This window comes from Spinacia oleracea, chromosome 5 (assembly GCF_020520425.1).
Source record: "Spinacia oleracea cultivar Varoflay chromosome 5, BTI_SOV_V1, whole genome shotgun sequence".
Taxonomy (NCBI): Eukaryota; Viridiplantae; Streptophyta; class Magnoliopsida; order Caryophyllales; family Amaranthaceae; genus Spinacia; species Spinacia oleracea.
Genome location: NC_079491.1, coordinates 118,243,554 through 118,264,545, shown reverse-complemented (window position 1 = coordinate 118,264,545; position 20,992 = coordinate 118,243,554). Strand labels below are relative to the sequence as shown.

Below are 20,992 nucleotides of genomic sequence, written 5' to 3'. Positions count from 1 at the left end.
AGATTACCTGCAGTAATAGGGGGCTTCCGTTAAAAATTTCGGATTTGGCATCCTTTTTCAGCTCATCCGCACTCAGCAAAGTCTCAGCAACAACCAACGGTATAATAGAATAGCAACTTTCCATCTGGCTAATCAAGGGGATCAGCCTTATGTCACCGAACTCACCATTATTATTCAACAGCAAATAATGATTCAACAAGCAAAATACAAGGGCTCGAATGTTCAATTTTTGTTCGGTCATATTCTTACTAGGCCTAAAATGATGTTTTACGAGTTTTGCCAAGTTAACCTTATCGTCTACAACAAGTTCAGCAAACATGTTATCATCTAGCCCTAGGAAAGCCCTTATGGTTGTTTTACCCTCTTCAATAGTGCCAGGGGTAACAGGAGTAACATTAGTAGGATAACCAAGGATCGCAGCAAATTCATCAGGCAAAGGACACATTTCATTGCCCCGAAAGGAAAAAACATGATGATCGGAGTCCCAAAAGTTTAGGGTAGCATGCAGAAAAATATAATCAATATTAATTTGTTGTAAGCCTAAAAGTGCCTCTAAGTGGTATTCTTTTAACAAAGCTTTTTCTGTAGGAGTAAGGGCTCGTAGCCAACGCCTAACAGTCCGTTGGAGTGAGAAAGTAGGGATCGACATGGCAAAAACAGTAAATAATTAGAGCACAACAAAAAAGAGAGAAAGAATTTGAGAGTGGTGGAAAATAAGGACGTACCTAGCCCCTATATATAGCTGAACGCACCCAATAAACATCCTGATCCCATTCGGAAACGTGTTTGGAAATCCGAAAATCAAATATCACCAGGAAAGAACTTTCAGCGCCCACCTCTGGGCGCCGAAATTTTTAACGCCTGAGCTTGGGCGCTGAAAATGCAGCCCAAGGCCCAGATTTCACAAAACACGGAATAGGAAAGGACTTAAGACCGTGTTGCTAAAAAACGAGGCCCTATTACAAGTAAGATCAAGCCCAAAGCACCTTTAGCTCCCAAATAAGCAAGAAATATTTCTAACATTAAAACTTGGTCGAAACTTAGACTCGTCTCAGAAAACGCTCATGTACACTTTTAAAAAAAAAAAAAAAAAAAAAGAAGAAAAGCAAGTTAAATATCATGGTCATTCTTCGAAACACCAAAAATGTGTGTCGTCAAGTCATTGGAAAATATCTGTCTGTCAAAGGGATAATCCGGGCCAAGCCAAAACCGGATGTCGCCCGAAAACTAAAGTCGCACTCCACGGCTTCACTAAAATAGCACACTACTATAGGAGGTCGCTCGCACATACGAGCGTGACCCAAACATGATTACAAGACGCGAAAAAAAAACGACCGACGAACCCCAACGCTTGGGGGCTCGCAAAAGTGGACTCCAACAAGGAGCGCGCAATCGAAATCACATTCCCAGACTGCGCCACGCACCATTTCATGTTTGGATATCTCAAAAAATATATTGTTAAATATACACAGTGTGGACCCACTTATAGGACACATCTAATCAGGAAATATTACGACCCACCAACAGGTTGTAATCACCAAAAGCTCTTCTACATAGGGAAAATAAGAAATTCAAGATGGGCTCGCCCACCCTCAGCGGGCGGGGTCTGCGTCACTAGCCGCGCAGGTCCTCAGTTTTGAAAGAATAAAGTCTTCAAATTTAAAATAGGCTCGCCATCTTCAGCCGGCGGGGTCTACGGCGCAAACCACGTAGGTCCTTATTTTCAAAAAAAAAAAAAAAAAAAAACAAAATTTCAAAACAGATTCGTCCACTTCTATCGGACGGGGGGTCCACCCTCAGCGGACATGCTCGCCATCTTCAGCCGGCGGGGTCTACGTCACAAATCGCGTAGGTCCTTATTTTCAAAAACATCAAACAGATTCGTCCACTTCTATCGGACGGGGGGTCCACCCTCAGCGGACAGGCTCGCCCACCTTCAGCGGGCGGGGTCTACGTCACTAACAAAGCAGGTCCTTAGTCGCTGCAGCGATAACTTTTATCGGTTTTCCCTTTTTCCGAAAATCAAAGGATCGGTTTTCCCTTTTTCCGAAAATCAAAGGATCTGTTTTCCCTTTTTCCGAAAATCAAAGGATCGGTTTTCCCTTTTTACGAAAATCAAATGATCGGTTTTCCCTTTTTCCGAAAATCAAAGGATCGGTTTTCCCTTTTTCCGAAAATCAAAGGATCGGTTTTCCCTTTTTCCGAAAATCAAAGGATCGGGTTTCCCTTTTTCTGAAAATCAAAGGATCGGTGTTCCCTTTTTCCGAAAATTAAAGGATTGGTTTTCCCTTTTCCAAAAATTAAAGGATTGGTTTTTCGTTTTTCCAAAAAAGAACGATTGCTGGATTTTCCTTCGTTTTACGTCCTATAAAAACAAGGGGGTTTTCTCGTTTAGCTAACCCTGAAAATGAGAATCTTTAAAAACGTTTTACCTCGTGATTGGGCTTGGCCAGGCCCAATTGCACTTTACAGCTTTAATTTCGAAAACATCTGTAGTTATTCCCAATGACAAAGTGAGGGAGTTTTTACGCATCTTTAGATCCTTCCAATGACAAAGTGAGGAAGTTTCTATACTATCAGTTGACAAATCCCAATGACACGTGAGGGATATGTCGACACTTCAAGTGATGACCCTTAAGTCAAATGTTATCACTCGGGGGCTCGTAAGACCCTCGCAAAACAGGTCACATACACCATGGCTTGTGTGACGCACTCCGTCTAATACTTTGACCATCGTCTTACTCCAAGACTCAGTCAAAGTGGGGGCTAACTGTAGACACCTACTTTTGTCCCCGTTCCCGCAAGGGAAAGGTTCGATGATGAAAGCATAAAAACTCCACTTGACAACGCATCTCCTATAAAATAAACGAATCTCGATTCCCCATTCCATTTCACCCGAAACCTGCTATTTATGGAAAACCTGGTAAAAATAGTAGCTGCCGTAAAAGGTAGTTTCTAAAAGTGGCAAATCATAAAAGATAGAAACCTGTCAGAATTAGGTGTTGCATTCCAACATAAATCCTAAATGAGATAGAAAACTGCGAGAATCCTATTCCGAATAGGATTCGGAAATAAGAGTTACGTATTAATTAAAATCCTAACGAGCCTAGAGTTCGTAACGGGCCCAGACGCATTCCGTCACAAAATAGATACGCACTAAAAGACTCGAATTAATCTCAAACTCTACGGATTTTAGGAGTCCGAATCTGACTAAACAAAACTGCCCAGACCCTATTTTCAACGCCTGGCTCTGGGCGCCGAAATCTTCGGCGCCTAGGCCTGGGCGCTGAAAATACCTGGGTACGTCTCTTTTCCTAATTCTTTGTGGATTAGAACTCTGCAATTCTATCTTTCCACGAACTCTTCCCTATAAATAGGCCCCTAGTTTCGACGTGAAGAAGGGACAACAACACATAATATATTCTGAGTATTGACTCTAAACCCCTTAGCCTAAGCCTCTCGCTGCGAAACTGTTCACGCGTTCTGTCGCAATCGATCCATAAATCGAACAGAACGTATCCTGTCCCATAATCGAGATTCGTTAAATAAAAAGGAGAAATAACAAAGTCAAAGTGGTTAGTTTTCTGAGAACCCTGACGCACCTCTCAAGGGTGCGTCGTAATGTGTCCCTTTTCGATGATTTAACTGCTTTCCTCACCCTTTTTATGAACTCCTAAACTAACCTAATTTGATTGTTCTATCACGCCTAACAAATATAATATTTTTGGGAAATCGGATTATCATGCTAGGTCCCTTAATGTTATTTAAATCAGATAATCACGATCGAATTAGTATTATATGTTGCATATTGCTAAAATCAACTCAGATTAGTTTAATAGTTAATGCATGTCCCTTCAATTATTTATGCTGAGCTAGTAAGGATATCCTGCCTCTGGAGTTATCGACGAGCGAATTAATCCTCTCGGTAGTTACAGTCCCCCGAACCCTCAATCTCTACCTTGCGGGTGTATATTGAGAGATCCCCACACCAGGGATCACAAGGGAACCTACGGCCGTCGTGGTCAAACATAATTGCACTCCCTTTATGTCACGATAACCGGGTTTTGTCAGTTTTTCTCATTGTTATTAAAAACTGAATGGCGACTCCTATATTACTAGTCAATTGGGTGTATACTCACAGGAAATCCAATTACACTTGATTGAATAAAAAGAATCGTCACACCCACGAGGGACAAGGTCACGCATTAGCCTCGTGCTTTTTCGACCCCCTCACAACGGGACCTTTCTTCCAAACACACTCACTAAAGATTTTGTTGTATGAGTCCATATTATTAAGATATTTGATTTAAATACTTGCAGTCCACACTTTACTAAATGTGTTTCCGAAACAGTTTCTGAAATTAATCTTGCATTGTTATCCTAATTTTTTTGTGCAGGATGATGCAAAGGCCATGGTTGAATCGCTGAAGAATGTAGACCTTTCTAAGTCTCAACAAGAACTCGAGAATATTTCCTTTGAGGACACTATGCATGGTGGAAAGGTACCAGAACGTCCTGTTGGTTACGGACTTGGAGTTCGAACGAGCGACGTTTATGGAGTGCAGGGTGTGCTAAGGAAGAATGGGTATGGAAAAGTTCGACATAGGACCGTGGTGATGGAAAATGTAAAAGAAGAAGTGTCAGCTATCAACAAGAAAAATGAAACACTTGAGAAGGAAAATGGAAAGCTACAAGAGCAAGTGAAAGAGAATAATTGGCTGCTTAAAACTCTTATTGGACAATTCGCTCAACTAGTAGGTCAAGTTCGTACAGGAACAGCTTCAACAAAAGCTCTTGATTGTGCACAAGAAGTCTTGGGAATGGCACACAAAAGGGTAATTATTCTAATTTCATCTCATTTAACTCTTTTTGCATTTGACTCTTCTATAATTTCAGTGTTCTTGTTCGACTTCTTGCTGCATTTTCATATTGATTAAAAACGTTTGTTGTGGAAAATTTTATGTTCAATTAAATTGTGCTTATTGATTCAATTAATAGTATCTCCGATTTAATTAGCAATAGTTTTCGAAATATGATGAGAGTTGACCTTTAAAACAAAAGGATTTTGATGAGTAATGTAGGATTCTTGAGCTCAATTTTGGTTTATAGAAACCCTGGAGTGACGGGCAGCTTAGATCAGAATTCACTGTGGTTCTGTTTCATATGGTTAGTGGCTCGATGACTCGGTGTGGATTAAGTTAATAAAGGGTGTGATTGTGGTCTGGAACTGCAATTTAGATTGAGATTGGGATAATATATAGCTGACTGACTTTTCTACCAGCATTGAAATTGACCGTTTCTACCTTCTTTATGAAATACTGTTAGTGTTCTGAACACCCAGATTCTGAATAAAACTTCGATGGTTATGGTAAACTTATAAGGGGAAAGCTTGGAAAGAGTACCATGTCTATTTCTATCCCTTGTTTGTCTATAAACGTGTGAATCCATTTTCCTAAGTCAAGTGTTCCTGATTCTGTACAGAATTATACAAGGCCAACCATTGTTACCTGATTAGGCCTTATATTGTTTTCAATGCAATTTCCATGTGTATAAGCTGATATGAGAGCAGTCGAAGTCCTGATATCCCTTCTCTCCATTTTATCAAAAATTGCCCGTGCACTGCTGATTTCGTAACATTTACCATACATGTCTAGCAGAGAAGTAGCCAGTGGTAAAGTTAAAGCAAACCCATTTCTGAGAAGATAGGCGTGTAGCTGCTTTCCTAAGTCCAAGGCCTTAACTGTTCCACATTCTGTGATTAAACTCAGCAGAGTGACTTCATTTGGCAAAATCCCATCATCCATCATCTGTCCAAAAAGTAGTACACCCTCATCTATTTTCCTAAGTTGCTCGTCAGTTAGCTTTCTCTTACTGTCACCATCTGGGATTTCCATTGCCAACAAGCTATCAGCATAACATGTGACCAACCTGTTGGTGTTGTTGTTCTGATTATTCCTTGCTCTAATCTTAGGAATCAACACCTCAATTTGTTTCTTCTTCATGTCGAACAGCTCATTCCAACGACTGTGAAGAAAAATCTGAGTCAATGAAGGCCACAAATTGAGTATTGCAAAGTATCTGAAGGAAGTGATTTGCTTGTGCTGAATTGCTTCAATCTCCTTAATCTGGGATTCATCCAACTTATCCCCGAAACACATAAACACAAGCAAATAGAACATGGAAAAAAGAAAACAACTAACAGAATTATATTGGACTGAGTAACTCACTTGTCTTCTAGCTTCCTCCTCAAAATACTACTAATAGAATTTTATTGGACTACCTATAATACCCCCTCTCCTTAGGCAAGTACAGAATAAACCACCACAACAAGACAAAATTAAAACTAACCCTTAACATATCAGATGGAAAATGCATAGCTGTAACATAAGTCTTAACTCCTTTTTAGTTTTTACGTGAATTCTCCTCATGTTGAATTTAATTTCCTTCGTAGTTTGGGTTTCCGACTTATTATGTACTTATTACATTTTGTATTTTTCTTTGAAGGTCGTCCAACATGATAAGGTGCAAAAGCAAAATGAAGGCCAAGACACTTGAGCTTCATATGAGCTACTGCCACCGATCTAAGTTTTAGTTTTTCTAAGTTTTAGTTTTTCTTGGGTTTGATTTATGATGTTTTAGACTATTTGGTTGAGATTTCGGTTAGTGATATAGATGCGTGTATGTTTGGATTCTGGTTTGAAACATACGTGTACGTATTATGAATTTCAACTACTTAAGTTTTTGTACGTTAATTTTATTGTTAATTGAAGACCAAGTATTCACAATTCAGGTTTTATTGAATGATCTTGTGTTGTACTTTAATTTTAAATTTATAATTGTGATATTGAATAGTTTTTTATTATATATTTATTAAATATGCGATATGATACAGGAATAGGTGGAATAAAAACAGCCTATATGCGATACAGGAATAGGTGAAAAAAAGCTTAATTATACAAATAAATCTAGACGTTTTCTGGGGTCGTAATATTATCGTGCTCATTTTGAATTAAATTCCCGCCAATTCAAAATGGGCAAAGCAGGAAAAAATGTTGGGGACGCCAAAAGTCAAACTTGTGGACGCATAAAAGCGTCGGGGATGGAGAAAACATGGACGCCAATTAGCGTCGAGGACTTTAAGTAGGAGAATGTTGGGCAAAGAGGGAAAACAACTTGTGGACGCTTGTATCAGACATGTGGGCGGTATAAAGCGTCGAGGTGGTCGACGCTGAACATAAAAGGTGGTCGTCAAAAAGCGTCGAGGTAGTCGACGCAACCTGGCGTCGAGAATTTTCTCGACTTTAATTTTTTCGACGCTTTTAGAAAGCGTCGAGGCTAAATTTCTCGACGCTTTATGGCGTCGAAAAACCTTCTAAAAAGCGTTCATAAAAGGCGCGTTTCGTAGTAGTGTGTGCATCTCTCTTTCATAGCACTGAAGAAAAATTTAGAGTTTGAGTCACCTGTTTTCAACCACTGAATTCTTGATTTTTGTCTATATGCACTTTCCTGAATTCCTAGAAACTTTTTAAGCAACTCTGTCTGCCTTTTTTCATTCACCTGTAACTCAGTGTCAATGGGAGTAGCAGCCAGCTGGAGTTGGATGCCATCAAGATCAGTTCTAATAGTGTCAATTCTTTCCTCAAGTCTTGCAAACTCCTTCTTGTGTAAAGTTTTCAAACCCTGCTTAACACATTTCAACTTTTGCCACACCTGGTGCATTGCAGTACCCTGAGTATTAACCTTCCAGCCATCTTGAACCACTTGATTAAAGCTAGGGTGATCAGCCATATAGTTGAAGAACCTAAAAGGCCTCCCTTTAGAATGATCCTCTAATTTACAAGTGAGAACAAGAGGAGAATGGTCAGGAAGACCTGGGTTAAGATAATCCACAACAACATCATCAAAAACTGTATGCCAAGCAGCACACCCTAGAGCTCTATCGATTCTAGAACTGATTCTCATATCACCTTGCCCTTTATTACTCCAGGAGAAGTAGTGGCCACAACTCTTCAGTTCAGCCAAACCAGCAGCATCAATACACCCCTCAAAGTCCCTTGTTTCACTATCTTGAACTTGCTTACCATTAATCCTATCCCCAGAATATAAAACAGAATTGAAATCCCCCATAAGGAGCCAAGGTTTGCTCACTTTGACCAAATCAACCCATAAGGGCTTTCTATGATCTATAGTGTGTAGACCATAGACAGCAGTAAATTCAAAATTAGTTAAGCCAGTCTTAGTGCATAGGACTCCATGAATAAACCGATCTGTTTTATTCACAACCTGATAAGTAATCAAACTGTGTCTCCAACCTACCCAAATTCTCCCTTTAGGAGAGTAGGAGTAGTTCATTTCCCACTTCCACTCACCTCCAAGCTTAGTCTGAACTTTCTTGACATTATTTTCTCTTACCCTAGTCTCCACCAAAGCTACAACATCTACATTATTCTTCTGCAAAAACCTCCTCACCTCCACCACCTTTGAAGGAGCATTAATCCCCCTCACATTCCATGAGCATATTATCATGGGAGGAACTCCAAACTACCTTCTCCCCCACCTCCATCATCATCCTCAGAAGAACTCACCACAGAAGTATGAACTTGGGCCAAACCAAGAGCAGAAATATGAGATCTAGTCTCCCTTCTTCTCCTAAATACTACCCTCCACCCATCATCACTAGGTTGAGCAATAGCAGCTGGAGTGTTCTCAACAACAGTAGAAGCCACCTCCTTTACTCTTTCAGCACATTTCTCATCTTCCACAATTACAGGAACAACATTAACTCTAGGATCTTTTGAGTGGGTTTAACAAACACTGCAGGCTGAAATCTAGTGGTATTGCTCTTTTTAATGCTACAATCATGTCCCATGACCTTACAGGATTTTCAGAAGGGGGGAAGCTAGTCATATTCTACCTTTTGCCTAATAGCCACACCTTCACTATTCTGAATCTGCACAGTTTTTGGCAACTCCTTTGTGATATCCACTTCAATCAACATCCTAGCAAAAGAGATCCTTAACTGCTTAGAGGTACACTCATCAGCAAAGAGTGGCACTCCTATCAAACTTCCAATCCTGCTGAGGGAGTCAATACCCCAACAGCTCAAATGGAGATTTGGATGTCTCACCCACACAGGAATAACCCTCAGAATCTCCTCCTGGAAGTCAAAATTAGCAGTCCAAGGTTTGGTGATCATAGGCCTACCATAGAAGGAATGAGGTCCAGATAGCAACACTAAATCCCTATCTTTCTTAGCAGCAAATTTAATCACAAAGTACCCCTCATCATGCAGAAACACATAAGGCTTACTTAGAATTTTCCACTCATTTGCAATATACCTAATGACATCCCCAATGGATGGTTTCTCTCCTACAACATACAAAATAAGAGTTGCATCCCATTGAGCAGCCATACTCTTAATGTCTAAGCTATCAAGCACAGCAACAGGACAACCATCTGAAATTGTGAGAGGGATGAAAGAGAGTGCATTACCTTTACCAGTGAGTTGAGAACCTTTAAAGAGACTCACCCAAGGTGTTGTTGGAGGTGCACCATTCTCACACTGCTCCTTTAAAGAGCTGGTCCTTTGCTGAGTAGAATCAATGTGCTCTGATTCTGAGTATTACAAACCCCTATTATCAGCAAGGGTTTCCGTACCATTCTTCAATCCAAGCACAACATTCACACTCCTCGTCATCTCTTTAACCCTTTCCAATGCAGAGCCTCTAAGAACTCCACTGTCTTGCACACCTTCCACAATCTCCAAGATCTTTGGAGAAACCACCTGGGTTGGCGCTGGGAGAGAGGGGGTGTAGTTAATAGCAGCGTGGTAGGCATCAATGGCTTCTTGCATCTCAGGAGAAGGTGGCTCAGTGTTTGGATGCGACGGAAACGGAGAAATTACCGGCGGCGATTTCCGAGTTTCCCCACCATAGCTGGGTGTCACATTTCTCAGTTGATGCTGATTCTTTGGCCTCAAACTTACAGTGTTGAGAAGAGAGGAGGCCTCCTCATTGTTTTCTCGAACTTCATGCTTCTGATTCTTCTTCTTCCTCGTCATTTTCGAAAAGGTTGCGCACAATAGCAAGAACCTTATCCTACGCTCTTTCCATGGCAGAGAGAAGAAGCCCCTTTTAATTGTTCACGTAGATGCTGTGGCTGTTCTTTAATAGGTTGCTCCTGCGTTCTTCAGTCCAAACGGCATAACTATGTAGCAATATGTACCCCACTGAGTGAAGAAGGTTGTCTTCTCCATATCCTCCTCTGCCATGGGAATCTGATTGTAGCGTGCATACCCGTCCATAAAAGAGAGTAAGGCATGATTTGTGGTGTTGTCGACCAGGATGTCGATGTGGGGTGATGGAAAACCGTCTTTAGGGATGGCCCTGTTAAGATCTCTGTAGTCCACACACATTCGTACTTTCTTTGGAACTGGGACGACATTTACGATCCATTCTGGATACTTTGCTTCTCGAATAAACCCGGCCTCTAGCTTCTTGGAGACCTCTTCTTGAATTTTGAGGGAAACGTCCAGTTTCATGCGACGGAGTTTCTGCTTGATGGGCTTTGAACCTGGAATAAGGGGAATTGTATGCTGATCGATGCTTGGATCAACCCCTGACATATCATGATAGGACCATGCGAAGACTTCTATGTACTCTGAAAGTATCTTGATAAGATCATCCCGCTCTGCTTGAGATAGAGTTAAACCAATCTGAACTAGTTTTGAATCACTGTTGTTAGAAAGGTTGATTTTTTCTGTTTCCTCAATTACGGGCGTCTTGTTTTCATGATTTTCGATAGCTTTTAGAATTTCAAGGTCAGTTTCTTGTGAAGCAAAGTTGTTTGGATTAGGATTGTGTTTTGAATTAGAACGCGAGGAGTAAGTAGAAATTGAAGTGTTATTGAAATCAGCAATCATTACATCGACTGTTTTGACTTGAAGCTCGGCCTTTAGAGGCTCTTGATTGATGCAAGACTCTAGTTCTAGACTCTTAGACTCATTGCTAGACTCGGAAATTGAAAGACAGACTCTTGACTTGGACAAAGACACTAATCGTAAAGATAGTTCTCGGGGTATTCCAGATATCCACGTCATCGTCATAATCATCGTAGACGGGGCTACATGCACAGATCTTCAAGACTTGATCCCGGACCTGATCCCACGTGCTGTAAGGAAATGCGGCGAAGCTACCCTAGCATGAAGTGTTGAGCCCTATGAGGAACATTCTCACCATTTTTCCCTCTGGCAGCTCGGGCTTGATTGTACGAGCGGAGGTTGCCCATCTGTAGTAGTATTCTTGAATGCACTCATCCTTTTCCTGGCGTACAGCCGGCTTTTGTCTGATGGAAGTGTCTCGGAAGCTTGAACCTTTGAGGGTGAGGCAGGCAGGGCCATCCAATATTTCCTCGAACCAAGGCTCTCCGAATAGTAGATCAAAGTTGGCAGACACATCGACAACTAGGAATTCAGCATTGATGTGATAAGTGTTGAAGGAGAAAACTAGTTCGAGGACTCTTAGGACCTTTTATGTGACATCCTGGAGTTTGACAGTCTGTTGAGCACTCAGCATGAGATCGTACTCAGAGAACCCCAAAGCCTTCAAGGTGGAGAGAGGGCAGATGTTTTCTTAAATGTCGGTGGTTACCCTAGGTTCGGGGATCACCCAGTTTTGAGCACTTGGAAGGAGATGGCAAAAGCTTGGGACCATCAGTTCGTAACCTGGCTTGTATATTGTAGAGATTAAATGGCATGAGAATTCCTCTTCTTCATCTTCACAGTCATAGGAGATAGCTTGGACCGAGGGAGTTTGTTTGGCTCCGGGAGGTAGGGGAAGGTCTTGTTGTCGACCATGTTTTGGATCAAGTGCTTAAGCTTGTAGCAGTCTTCGATGTCATGACCCTTACCTTGATGATACTTGCAATGGGCTGCCGGATCCCAGCTCTTGGACCTTTTGTCGACTGGAGGATCGGGTGTTGGATCGATTGGTGTTATGACTTGTTTTTCCACCAGCCGATCGAATGCCTCGCTGTAGGACATCCCAAGGTTTGTAAAGACCCTTTGTGGTCTTTCTTGATAGTTGGGCTGGTTAGCATTGTTCTTGAAATTGTTTGAATTTGGACCTTGAGGAGCCTCTAGGGCGTTAACCTCATGAACTTTGTGTGTTTCTTCAGTTCTCTTGCCCTTCCACTTTTCAGCTTGTGGAGCCGGGGCTTCTAGTGCTTTCATCATGTCATCTTCTATGTCGACCCCGATGTCGTAGGTTCTCTTGAAGCTTTCCAAGCCTAGGTACTTCATGTGAGTATTGTATTTCGGAAGAAGACCAGCAATAAAGATCTTGACCAGTTCTCTCTCGGAGGGTCGAGTCACCATCTGGGACGCTATTTCTCTCCACCGGTTGAGGTAAGTAGTGAAGCCTTCCTGAGGCCATTGCCTGAGAACCTCTAGCTCCCTTAGAGTAGTTTGAAGTTGAATGTTGGGCTGATATTGCTCCATAAATGCTCGAGCAACTGCTTCCCATGTACATGTTTGATGTTCCTTGAGTGTATAGTACCATTTCTGGCAGACTGGTTCCAGAGACATGGGGAATACCACAAGGTACAGCTCGAGTTCGACCCCCTTGATGGCCATTGTAGCTCTGAAGTTCTTGAGGTGGTATTTAGGATTGTCGGTGGACTTGAACTTTGGAATATCATTGGCGGAGAATTTGTCTGGCAGATTCGCCATCCCCTTGAGGTTGTCTTCCATTGAGGTGTCAAAATAGTTCTCTTGATTAGTGACCTTACTTACCAGACTCTCGATCTTCTTGGTTAAGTCATCAGTAGGTGCACCCTGTTCCACAACCCCCAGTCGGTTGCTTATGTTCTCCACATTGGCGCTGAGGCTGGTGAAAGCTGCTAGGAGTTGAGTGAGTTGATCGGAGGCAGACATTTGGACTGATTCTTGAAAGGGACTGGAAGTTTGATATGTAGGAGATGAACTGGCTGCTCGTTTGATGCCGGCTATGAGGGAGGCTAGGGCTGATGTAGTTCTTTTCAACCTCTCTCCTCTTCGGCGAACCCACAGGATCCTCGGACTCCTATTTAGGACACACCACATGATTTAGAACTTGGACTTCGCGACACATGATATGATATGCATGCAATGAATGAGACCTAGACTTGACTCTAAGTGCCACTCCGAAGATTCGGGATTTTGGATTTGTGTACTTGTATTCGGGATTTGCAACCTGTTGGAAGTGTTTGAGAGGAGCCTTCATTCTTTTGTGGAAGTTGACTCTTTGTACTAGAACTTGGAATATCGAAAGAATATTTCGACCTATTGGAACTTGGACTATTTTAGGGGAATTTCAACCCATTAAGAATTTCGAAATTGGACTTGTAGTAGGAGATTGAATTTTGTATTATTTCAAGGGAATTTCAACCCGTCAATATCTTAGGGGAATTTCAACCCGTTAGATTTGGAGTATTTGAAGGGAATTTCAACCCGATTGAAAGGGAATTGATTTTGTATTATTTTAAGGGAATTTCAACCCGTCAATATTTTAGGGGAATTTCAACCCATTGATAGGACTTGGAATATTTTAGGGGAGTTTCAACCCAAGAATAGGATGCGAAATTTGAACTTGTACTATTTCAGGGGATTTTCAACCCATTGGAAAGTTGGACTGGTATTATTTCAGGGGATTTTCAACCCATTGGAGGGGATTTTCAACCCTTTGGAGAATTGGAACTTGTATTATTTTAGGGGATTTTCAACCCATTGGAAAAGAGGGTTTTGAATTTGTTTTATTTCAGGGGATTTTCAACCCATTGGAAATGTTTGGAATTTTGAATTTGAGAGCAACGGAAAGCAAGGATTTGTAGCTCAAAAATGAGTTTGAAGTTTGAATTTGATTCGAAGTTTTGAACTTGGAAATGGAAAAGACGCACTTTTATATATTGAAAATCCGGCATTATGCCGCCATGGATTTGAGACATTGAATTTGGGAATTTGAAAGTCCGGCATTATGCCGCCGCGGACTTGGAATTTTGAAGTGTTTGAGAATGAGATTGAATGAGAGAGGTTATGCCATCATGGATTTGGAATTGGAAGCTTCGAATATAGGACTTGAGATTGGAAGGTTTGGAATTTTTGAACTTCGAACATGAGGTTTGAAATATGGAATGGAAAAGTCGGCATTACGACGGTATGAACTTGGAACTTGAAATTTTGAGCATAGGACTTGAAACTCGAAAGATCGACATGGGATTTGAGGTTTGAAAATTGGAGTTGAAAAGGTGGGCATTACGCCGGTCATGAGCTTGGACATTTGAACTTGAGGTCTTGAGGTTGGCAACTTGAGTTTGAGGTTTGAAGACTTGAATGTTTGAAATAGAAAATCCGGCATGACGCCATTGGATTTGAGTTTTGAACGTGGAATTTGAAATTTTGACTAGAAAATCAGGCATTATGACGCCGTTGGATTTGAGTTTTGAACTTGAAACTAAAAACTCGAAATTTGAATTAGAAAATCCGGCATTATGACGCCGTTGGATTTGGACTTGAAAATTGAGGTTTGGACTAGAAAATTTGGACTTGAAACTCGAAATTTGGACTAGGAAATCCGGCATTATGACGCCGTTGGATTTGAGTTTGAATTTGAAACTTGTGGTTTGAAATGGAAATTTCGGCATTATGACGCCGTTGGATTTGAACTTGAGTTTGAAGCTTGAAATGGAAAATCCGGCATTATGACGCCGTTGGATTGCATTTTGTATTTGAAGGTTGAAATTTGGAGCGGAAAATCCAGCATTATAACGCCGTTGGATTGCATTTTGAATTTGGAACTTGGAATATGGACTCGAAAATCCGGCATTATGACGCCGTTGGATTGAATTTTGAATTTGGCATTTGTGCGTGAGGCGTGTTTGAGGGTTTTGAATCAAATGGAGTGGCACTCCTAAAAGACCTTAAATCGGCGATTTAGATGCATGAGGTTTGAATGATGCTCCTAGGGGTTTGGTTTCCTAGTTGGAGACTAATTGGTTTTGGCAAGCTAGAACTCGAGGTTAGCCATTCACGCGCGCAAAGACGCCCACACAAAGCACAAGTAGCACGTTGTCACACTAATCATGAATATGAATGCGACATGCAAAGTTCTCTACCTAAGGTCGGTCTAAGTTTTTGTATGATGCAAGTGGTCGGCTTTGGGTGTCAAAAGGTACTTCACTAAGAGACGGATCCGGCGACAACTTACACATCCTCCTAAGGGACGTGTGTGTCGGCAGACGGCCTCCATACTTGACATCGGGAATGTCAAGCAAATGCCAAGTTTCGGTAGGCGCGGAAATGGTCACACACTTTGGTCGGGAACTGTATGGAGAGTCACCATTTCGTTGCCCCCGGGGCTAGCCCGAATGCAGAACACATCCGTTTGGGCAAGGTAGAATGTCATTTTGCACAATATGGTTTTCGAAAAATGCATGAAATGCCTAGAAATTGAAATTTGAAATCATACTCGAATTTGTATTTGTAAAGCTCGTTTTTCGACATTCGTTCTCGAGGTTTGGGAGCATCCTTCCATATTCAAAAATAGACTAACTCCCAACACGAAAAGTTGAGCAAAAGTGGGCGACAAGTCCTGGATGCAGGCAGTGGCGTTGGGCAGGCATCCAGTACTTAAGCAGATCAGTGGCTATCTGCTCGCATTTTCGAAATTAAAATTAGAAAGTCCCCAGTTAAGTCGCCAGAATTTAAGGGGGGTGTTTTTTGCGTATGTATTGTAATTCCCTACAAGGGGGCGGTTTTTAGAAACCATCGTATTTTTGTACCTCGAAGGAGTCTCCAACAAACGTTGTTTAGGGTCTCGTTTGGAAAGACCGCAAATGACTCTATTAGGATAAGACTTGAATCTTCGAAACGGATGGATGAGATCCGGGCACGGGAACGAGATGCTTATTCTGCGAGCTTTAGAAATTATTCGAGTACGTGACATGGCATTTTCGAAAATACCCTAGTTTAGACTATGCGGGTTTGAATTTAGAGCAAATAGAATCTCTACTTTGTATGGTGGTCACTTTGCTTTAAAGGTAATTTAAGGGAACCTAAGATCGGTTTGTCCAAGAAATTATCTTTGTTAAGCGTGATGTAACCTTGCATTTTGTTGTATTTAGCATTTATGGTGATGAAAGCAATAAAGAAAATAAAGCAACATCACAATAGTAAATAAGTGCGGAATTAGTAAATACAAGACCCCCTAGAGACGGACTAGGGAGTAGGTCCACATTGCCTAGAAGGACTAGGCAAGTAAAGATGCGGAAATGAAATGCGGAATTGAAAGTGCGATATTGAAATTGCGAAATTGAAGGTGCGATATTGAAATTGCGGAATTGAAAGGTGCATAATTGAAATTGCAATATTGAAAGGTGCATAATTGAAATTGCGATATTGAAATTTGTACTTGGGCACATGAGATTCGAACGCCAAGCGACACCTTAAAAATAAGTGCGCCCGACACGAATTCAAAGCCAAAAATCTCAACTTGGGAGAAGTTGCTCATCCCAAAGTATCCTAGACTTTGCATATAGAATTTGAACTTGAAAGTTTGAATCTTGAAATATTGAACTTGAAAATTTTGAACTTGAATTTGAAATATTGAACTTGTACTTGAAATATTGAAGCTTAAGAGACTTGAATCTCAAAGATCGGGCCTTTTAATGTTGAAAAGCTTAGATCTCTGATGTGCTCTTACTTTGAAAGGATCCTAGTTTAGGGAAGTAGTCATGTGCAACCCTAAACATGGTGGGATCTTGAAATTTGAAAACTTGTACTTGTATTTTGAAAAGATGGAGTCTTGAATCTCAAAAGACTCAACCTTTAATAGTTAAAAAGGTGTCATCTTTGATTACTCCATACTTGAAAGTGATTCTAGTTCAAAGAAGCGTTTGCAAACAAATTTGAACATCCTTGAATCTTGAAAGTTTGTATTTTGAAAAGTTTGGATTTTGAAAAGATGTATGATTTTTGCAAGTGAAATTTTTAGTAGTAAAAATGGCAACTTGCTAATCATTTTTGAAGTAGGAAAATCAAAGAAACATGATTAAATATGGTGGGATTCAGAATTACCTATTTAGGTTTAGGCAAGAATTCCTTTTAGAGCTCCCAATTGCTTAGAACTTGAAGTTTGTATGTGTTTTTGAAGGATTTTTTTATTTGGATTTGAGGCGTAATTATGGTATTACGACGTTGTATATTGAATCCCCCCTCAAATTCTGGAAATGAGGGGGTTTTAATAGGAAAAATGGCTGGAAAACGCCAGCCATTGCCAGCGCAGCACGCCAAACCGGCGCCCAGCGCTGGTGACGTGGCACGAGTGCTGCCAAAACAAGGACGCAGGCTCCGTCCTTGATTTGTCTTGTATTGATGTACCTTCGTACGAATAGTACGATGCTTGGCACGTAGTATTTGCTTGGAGGTTAAGACTTGATTTTGCGTCTAAAAACAAGCCGTTTCGGGTTTTGAATTCCGGTTTTAGGGGACGGGGCCCAGCTTGCTTGATTTTGTGGGTCGGCGCCCGAATTTGACTTGCCTTATATGATTTTGAGTGGAAAAGGCTTAGTAAAACCAATGGAATGGTCTACTAGATGAGATTGTACTTGGATTTTGAAATTGGCTTTTGAAAATTGTATTTTGTACCGAGTTCCGGAAGGGGAACGGTCTCGGGGATTGGATTTTGGATCTTGTATTTTGGAGATGTTCTTAGAAATTGGGATTTCCGCACGGAGTTGCTCCAACCGCCTAGTAAGGATAATGGTATCGTCATTATCCTAGAGGGGAGACACAAATTAGGTGTCTACAGTAGCGCATCTAATTAGCTTCACTTTCGTCTGTCCCTACTTGTTATGGGTATATTTTTAGATATGCAGTAAACTATATCCCTTTATTGATAGAGTAAGGGATAGAGTAAAATTGACCATTGGATCTGTTTCTGACGTAAATGTAATGATTAGTTTGAAGGGATCTGCTTACTTCTTAACCATAATCCATAATGAGTTTATTAATTGTCTAGCACCTATAAGTCACTCATAAGGACATTGTGTATTCTATTTAGATACTTAGCACTTTGAACTATTCATTGTATATGAACTAATGGCGAATACAACTCATGTCCTTCAAATTGGGGTTCGTATAAACATAATCTTGATTTCTTACTGGCTGGAAATAACTAGAATACTAACCCATCTATGTCTTTTTATCATATCATCTTGTGGAGAGTATTACGAGCTTCCTGAACATCTCTTCTGATCCAACAACCTTCATTCAGGTGAGTTTCATATCATTGACTTCCAGTACATATATGTATTCTTTAACTGCTAGAACATATATGTATTCTACATGGTAATGGGAACACCTAACATAGATGCCTCCCTAAGCTTTTTTCTTCATAGTCATTAGTTTTGTTTGGTTGTTCCTATTAGAGACTGCAATTCTAATTATCATGATGACCACAAATTTCTAACTCACCTAAGGTCTGCCAGTCATATGACAGACTAGACTTATATCAAGAAATGTACGTAACAACAAATGGGAGAACTATTTTATACGTTATAAGCATATATGTCCAGTACTCTATAAATTATATCATTAAGTTTGCCCCAATATTTTGATTTAGACTAGGATCATAATAGAATAAGGTATTACAGGCAGTGTACTAAGCTTTTATTTGTTTTGGCTGAATTTTCTTTTTCCTCATTTTCGAAAATATAAGGTGTCAAAATAAAATAATGACGGTATATTTTAATTGGTAACCATAGTTGAGTTCCATTATTAAGCTTCACTGTTGAATAATGGAGATGGTGCTACTTAAGAGTTAAGACATGGTATCTCTGAGTGTAGAGTGTAGACCTTGTTTAAAATTTGTTTTCCTATGTACGCAGTGAATAAGATAAATAAACTAAGTGTATTAAACATGGAAAGAATTTAAAATACTCATGTAAGTTCATTAGTTGAAAGTTGGGACCAAAATTAGCCATTTTAGTCAAAACGTGACCGATAATGAACTAACGTAGCTTAAATATGCATAACTTTACCAAAATGGGTGAGAATGAGCCTTTGAAACATAAAAATAATTTTATTAAACATAGAAAGACTTTAAAATACTCATTTAAGTTGATTAGTTGAAAGTTGGGATCGAAATTAGCCATTTTAGTCAAAATGTTTCCGATAATGAACTAACGAGGCTTAAATGTGCATAACTTCACCAATATGGGTGAGAATGAGTCTTTGAAACATAAAATTAAGTGTATTGAACATGGAAAGAATTTAAAATACTTATTTAAGTTCATTAGTTGAAAGTTGGGACCGAAATTAGCCATTTTAGTCAAAATGTGACCGATAATGAACTAACGAGGGATAAATGTGCATAACTACACCAAAATGGGTGAGAATGAATCTTTGAGACATAAAAATAAGTTTATTAAACATGAAAGACTTTAAAATACTCATTTAAGTTCATTAGTTGAAACTTGGGACTGAAATTAGCCATTTTAGTCAAAATGTGACCGATAATGAACTAACGAGGCTTAAATTTGCATATCTTCACCAAAATGGGTGAGAATGAGCCTTTGAAACATAAAATTAAGTTTATTAAACATAGAAAGACTTTAAAATACTCATTTAAGTTCATTAGTTGAAGGTTGGGATAGAAATTAGCCATTTTAGTCAAAATGTGACCGATAATGAACTAACGAAGCTTAAATGTGCATTACTTCACCAAAATGGTTGAGAATGAGTCTTTCAAACATAAAACTAATTGTATAGAACTTGTAAAGACTTTAAAATACTCATTTAGGTTCATTAGATGAAAATTGGGACCGAAATAAGCCATTTTAGTCAAAATGTGACCAATAATGAACTAACGGGGCTTAAATGTGCATAACATCACCAAAATGGGTGAGAATGAGTCTTTGAAACATAAAAAATAGTGTATCAAACATGGAAAGACTTTATAATACTCATTTAAGTTCATTAGTTGAAAGTTGGGAGTGAAATTAGCCATTTTACTCAAAATGTGACCGATAATGAACTAACGAGGCTTAAATGTGCATAACTTCACCAAAAAGGGTGAGAATGATATTTTAAACATAAAACTAAGTGTATTAAACATGAAAAGACTTTAAAAGACTCATTTAAGTTCATTAGATGAAAGTTGGGACCGAAAATAGCCATTTTAGTCAAAACGTGATCGATAATGAACTAACGAGGCTTAAATGTGCATAACTTCACCAAAATGGGTGAGAATGAGTCTTTGAAACATAAAACTAAGTGTATGAAACATGGAAGGACTGTAAAATACTCATTTAAGTTTATTAGATGAAAGTTGGGACCAAAATTAACCAATTTTATTATTATACAATTCATTATTTCTTTGTTATGAACAAATTAAGTCTTAATTTATTGTACGATTCAATATTTATAATATAACTAAAGTGTATATATATTTTTTGATGGTAGATCTTTTTAAGGTATTCAATAATCCGAGGGAGCGGCCTTTCACCTTTGAGGAGATATGTGAAGTTCGAGAAATGTTGGCAAGCTTCATTACCAGTGATTGTCTTTGATATTTTCTTGTACTGGATCTTAAATTGTGGATGCTAGTTTTTCATATGATTGTAATGTAATCGACTTTTATATTTACAATTATATACTATTTAATTTAATTATCTATATAATTGGATACTTTTTATGTGACGTATGGAGGTTAATCAGTGGCGTGGTCCAATTATAATATGTAGCAGGGAAATCGGTTATACAACATATCTAGATCATGTGCGGCTCATTTATACTCCAAGTGTGGCTCATTTATAAGCCAAGTGCGGCTCATTTTTATTTTTGTGCTGCCCATTTCTATGTCAAGTGCGGGCTCATTTTCAAATTTGGCAGCACCAAATATCTCAAGTGCGGGCTCATTTTCAAAATTGGCAGCACCAAATATGTCAAGTGCGGGCTCAT

General features: G+C 39.7%; 1 protein-coding gene and 1 long non-coding RNA gene across 2 annotated transcripts; one reads left to right on the top strand and one right to left on the bottom strand.

Annotated features, from left to right (window-relative positions):
* Positions 1-7,383: 7,383 nt before the first annotated feature.
* LOC110802066 (uncharacterized) lies at positions 7,384-8,526 on the bottom strand. Its single transcript, XM_022007487.1, has one exon. It carries the CDS (start codon positions 8,524-8,526, stop codon positions 7,384-7,386), a length of 1,143 nt encoding a protein of 380 aa, XP_021863179.1.
* Positions 8,527-18,108: 9,582 nt separating this feature from the next.
* On the top strand, positions 18,109-20,731 carry LOC130461998 (uncharacterized). The gene is made up of 2 exons (XR_008922089.1): positions 18,109-18,305; positions 20,495-20,731. It is a non-coding gene; the product is annotated as an uncharacterized lncRNA (long non-coding RNA).
* Positions 20,732-20,992: the final 261 nt, after the last annotated feature.

What these genes read in the sequence shown, in the direction of transcription:
- LOC110802066 (XM_022007487.1), bottom strand. Translation starts at nt 8,526, where the DNA reads ATGATAATATGCTCATGGAATGTGAGGGGGATTAATGCTCCTTCAAAG.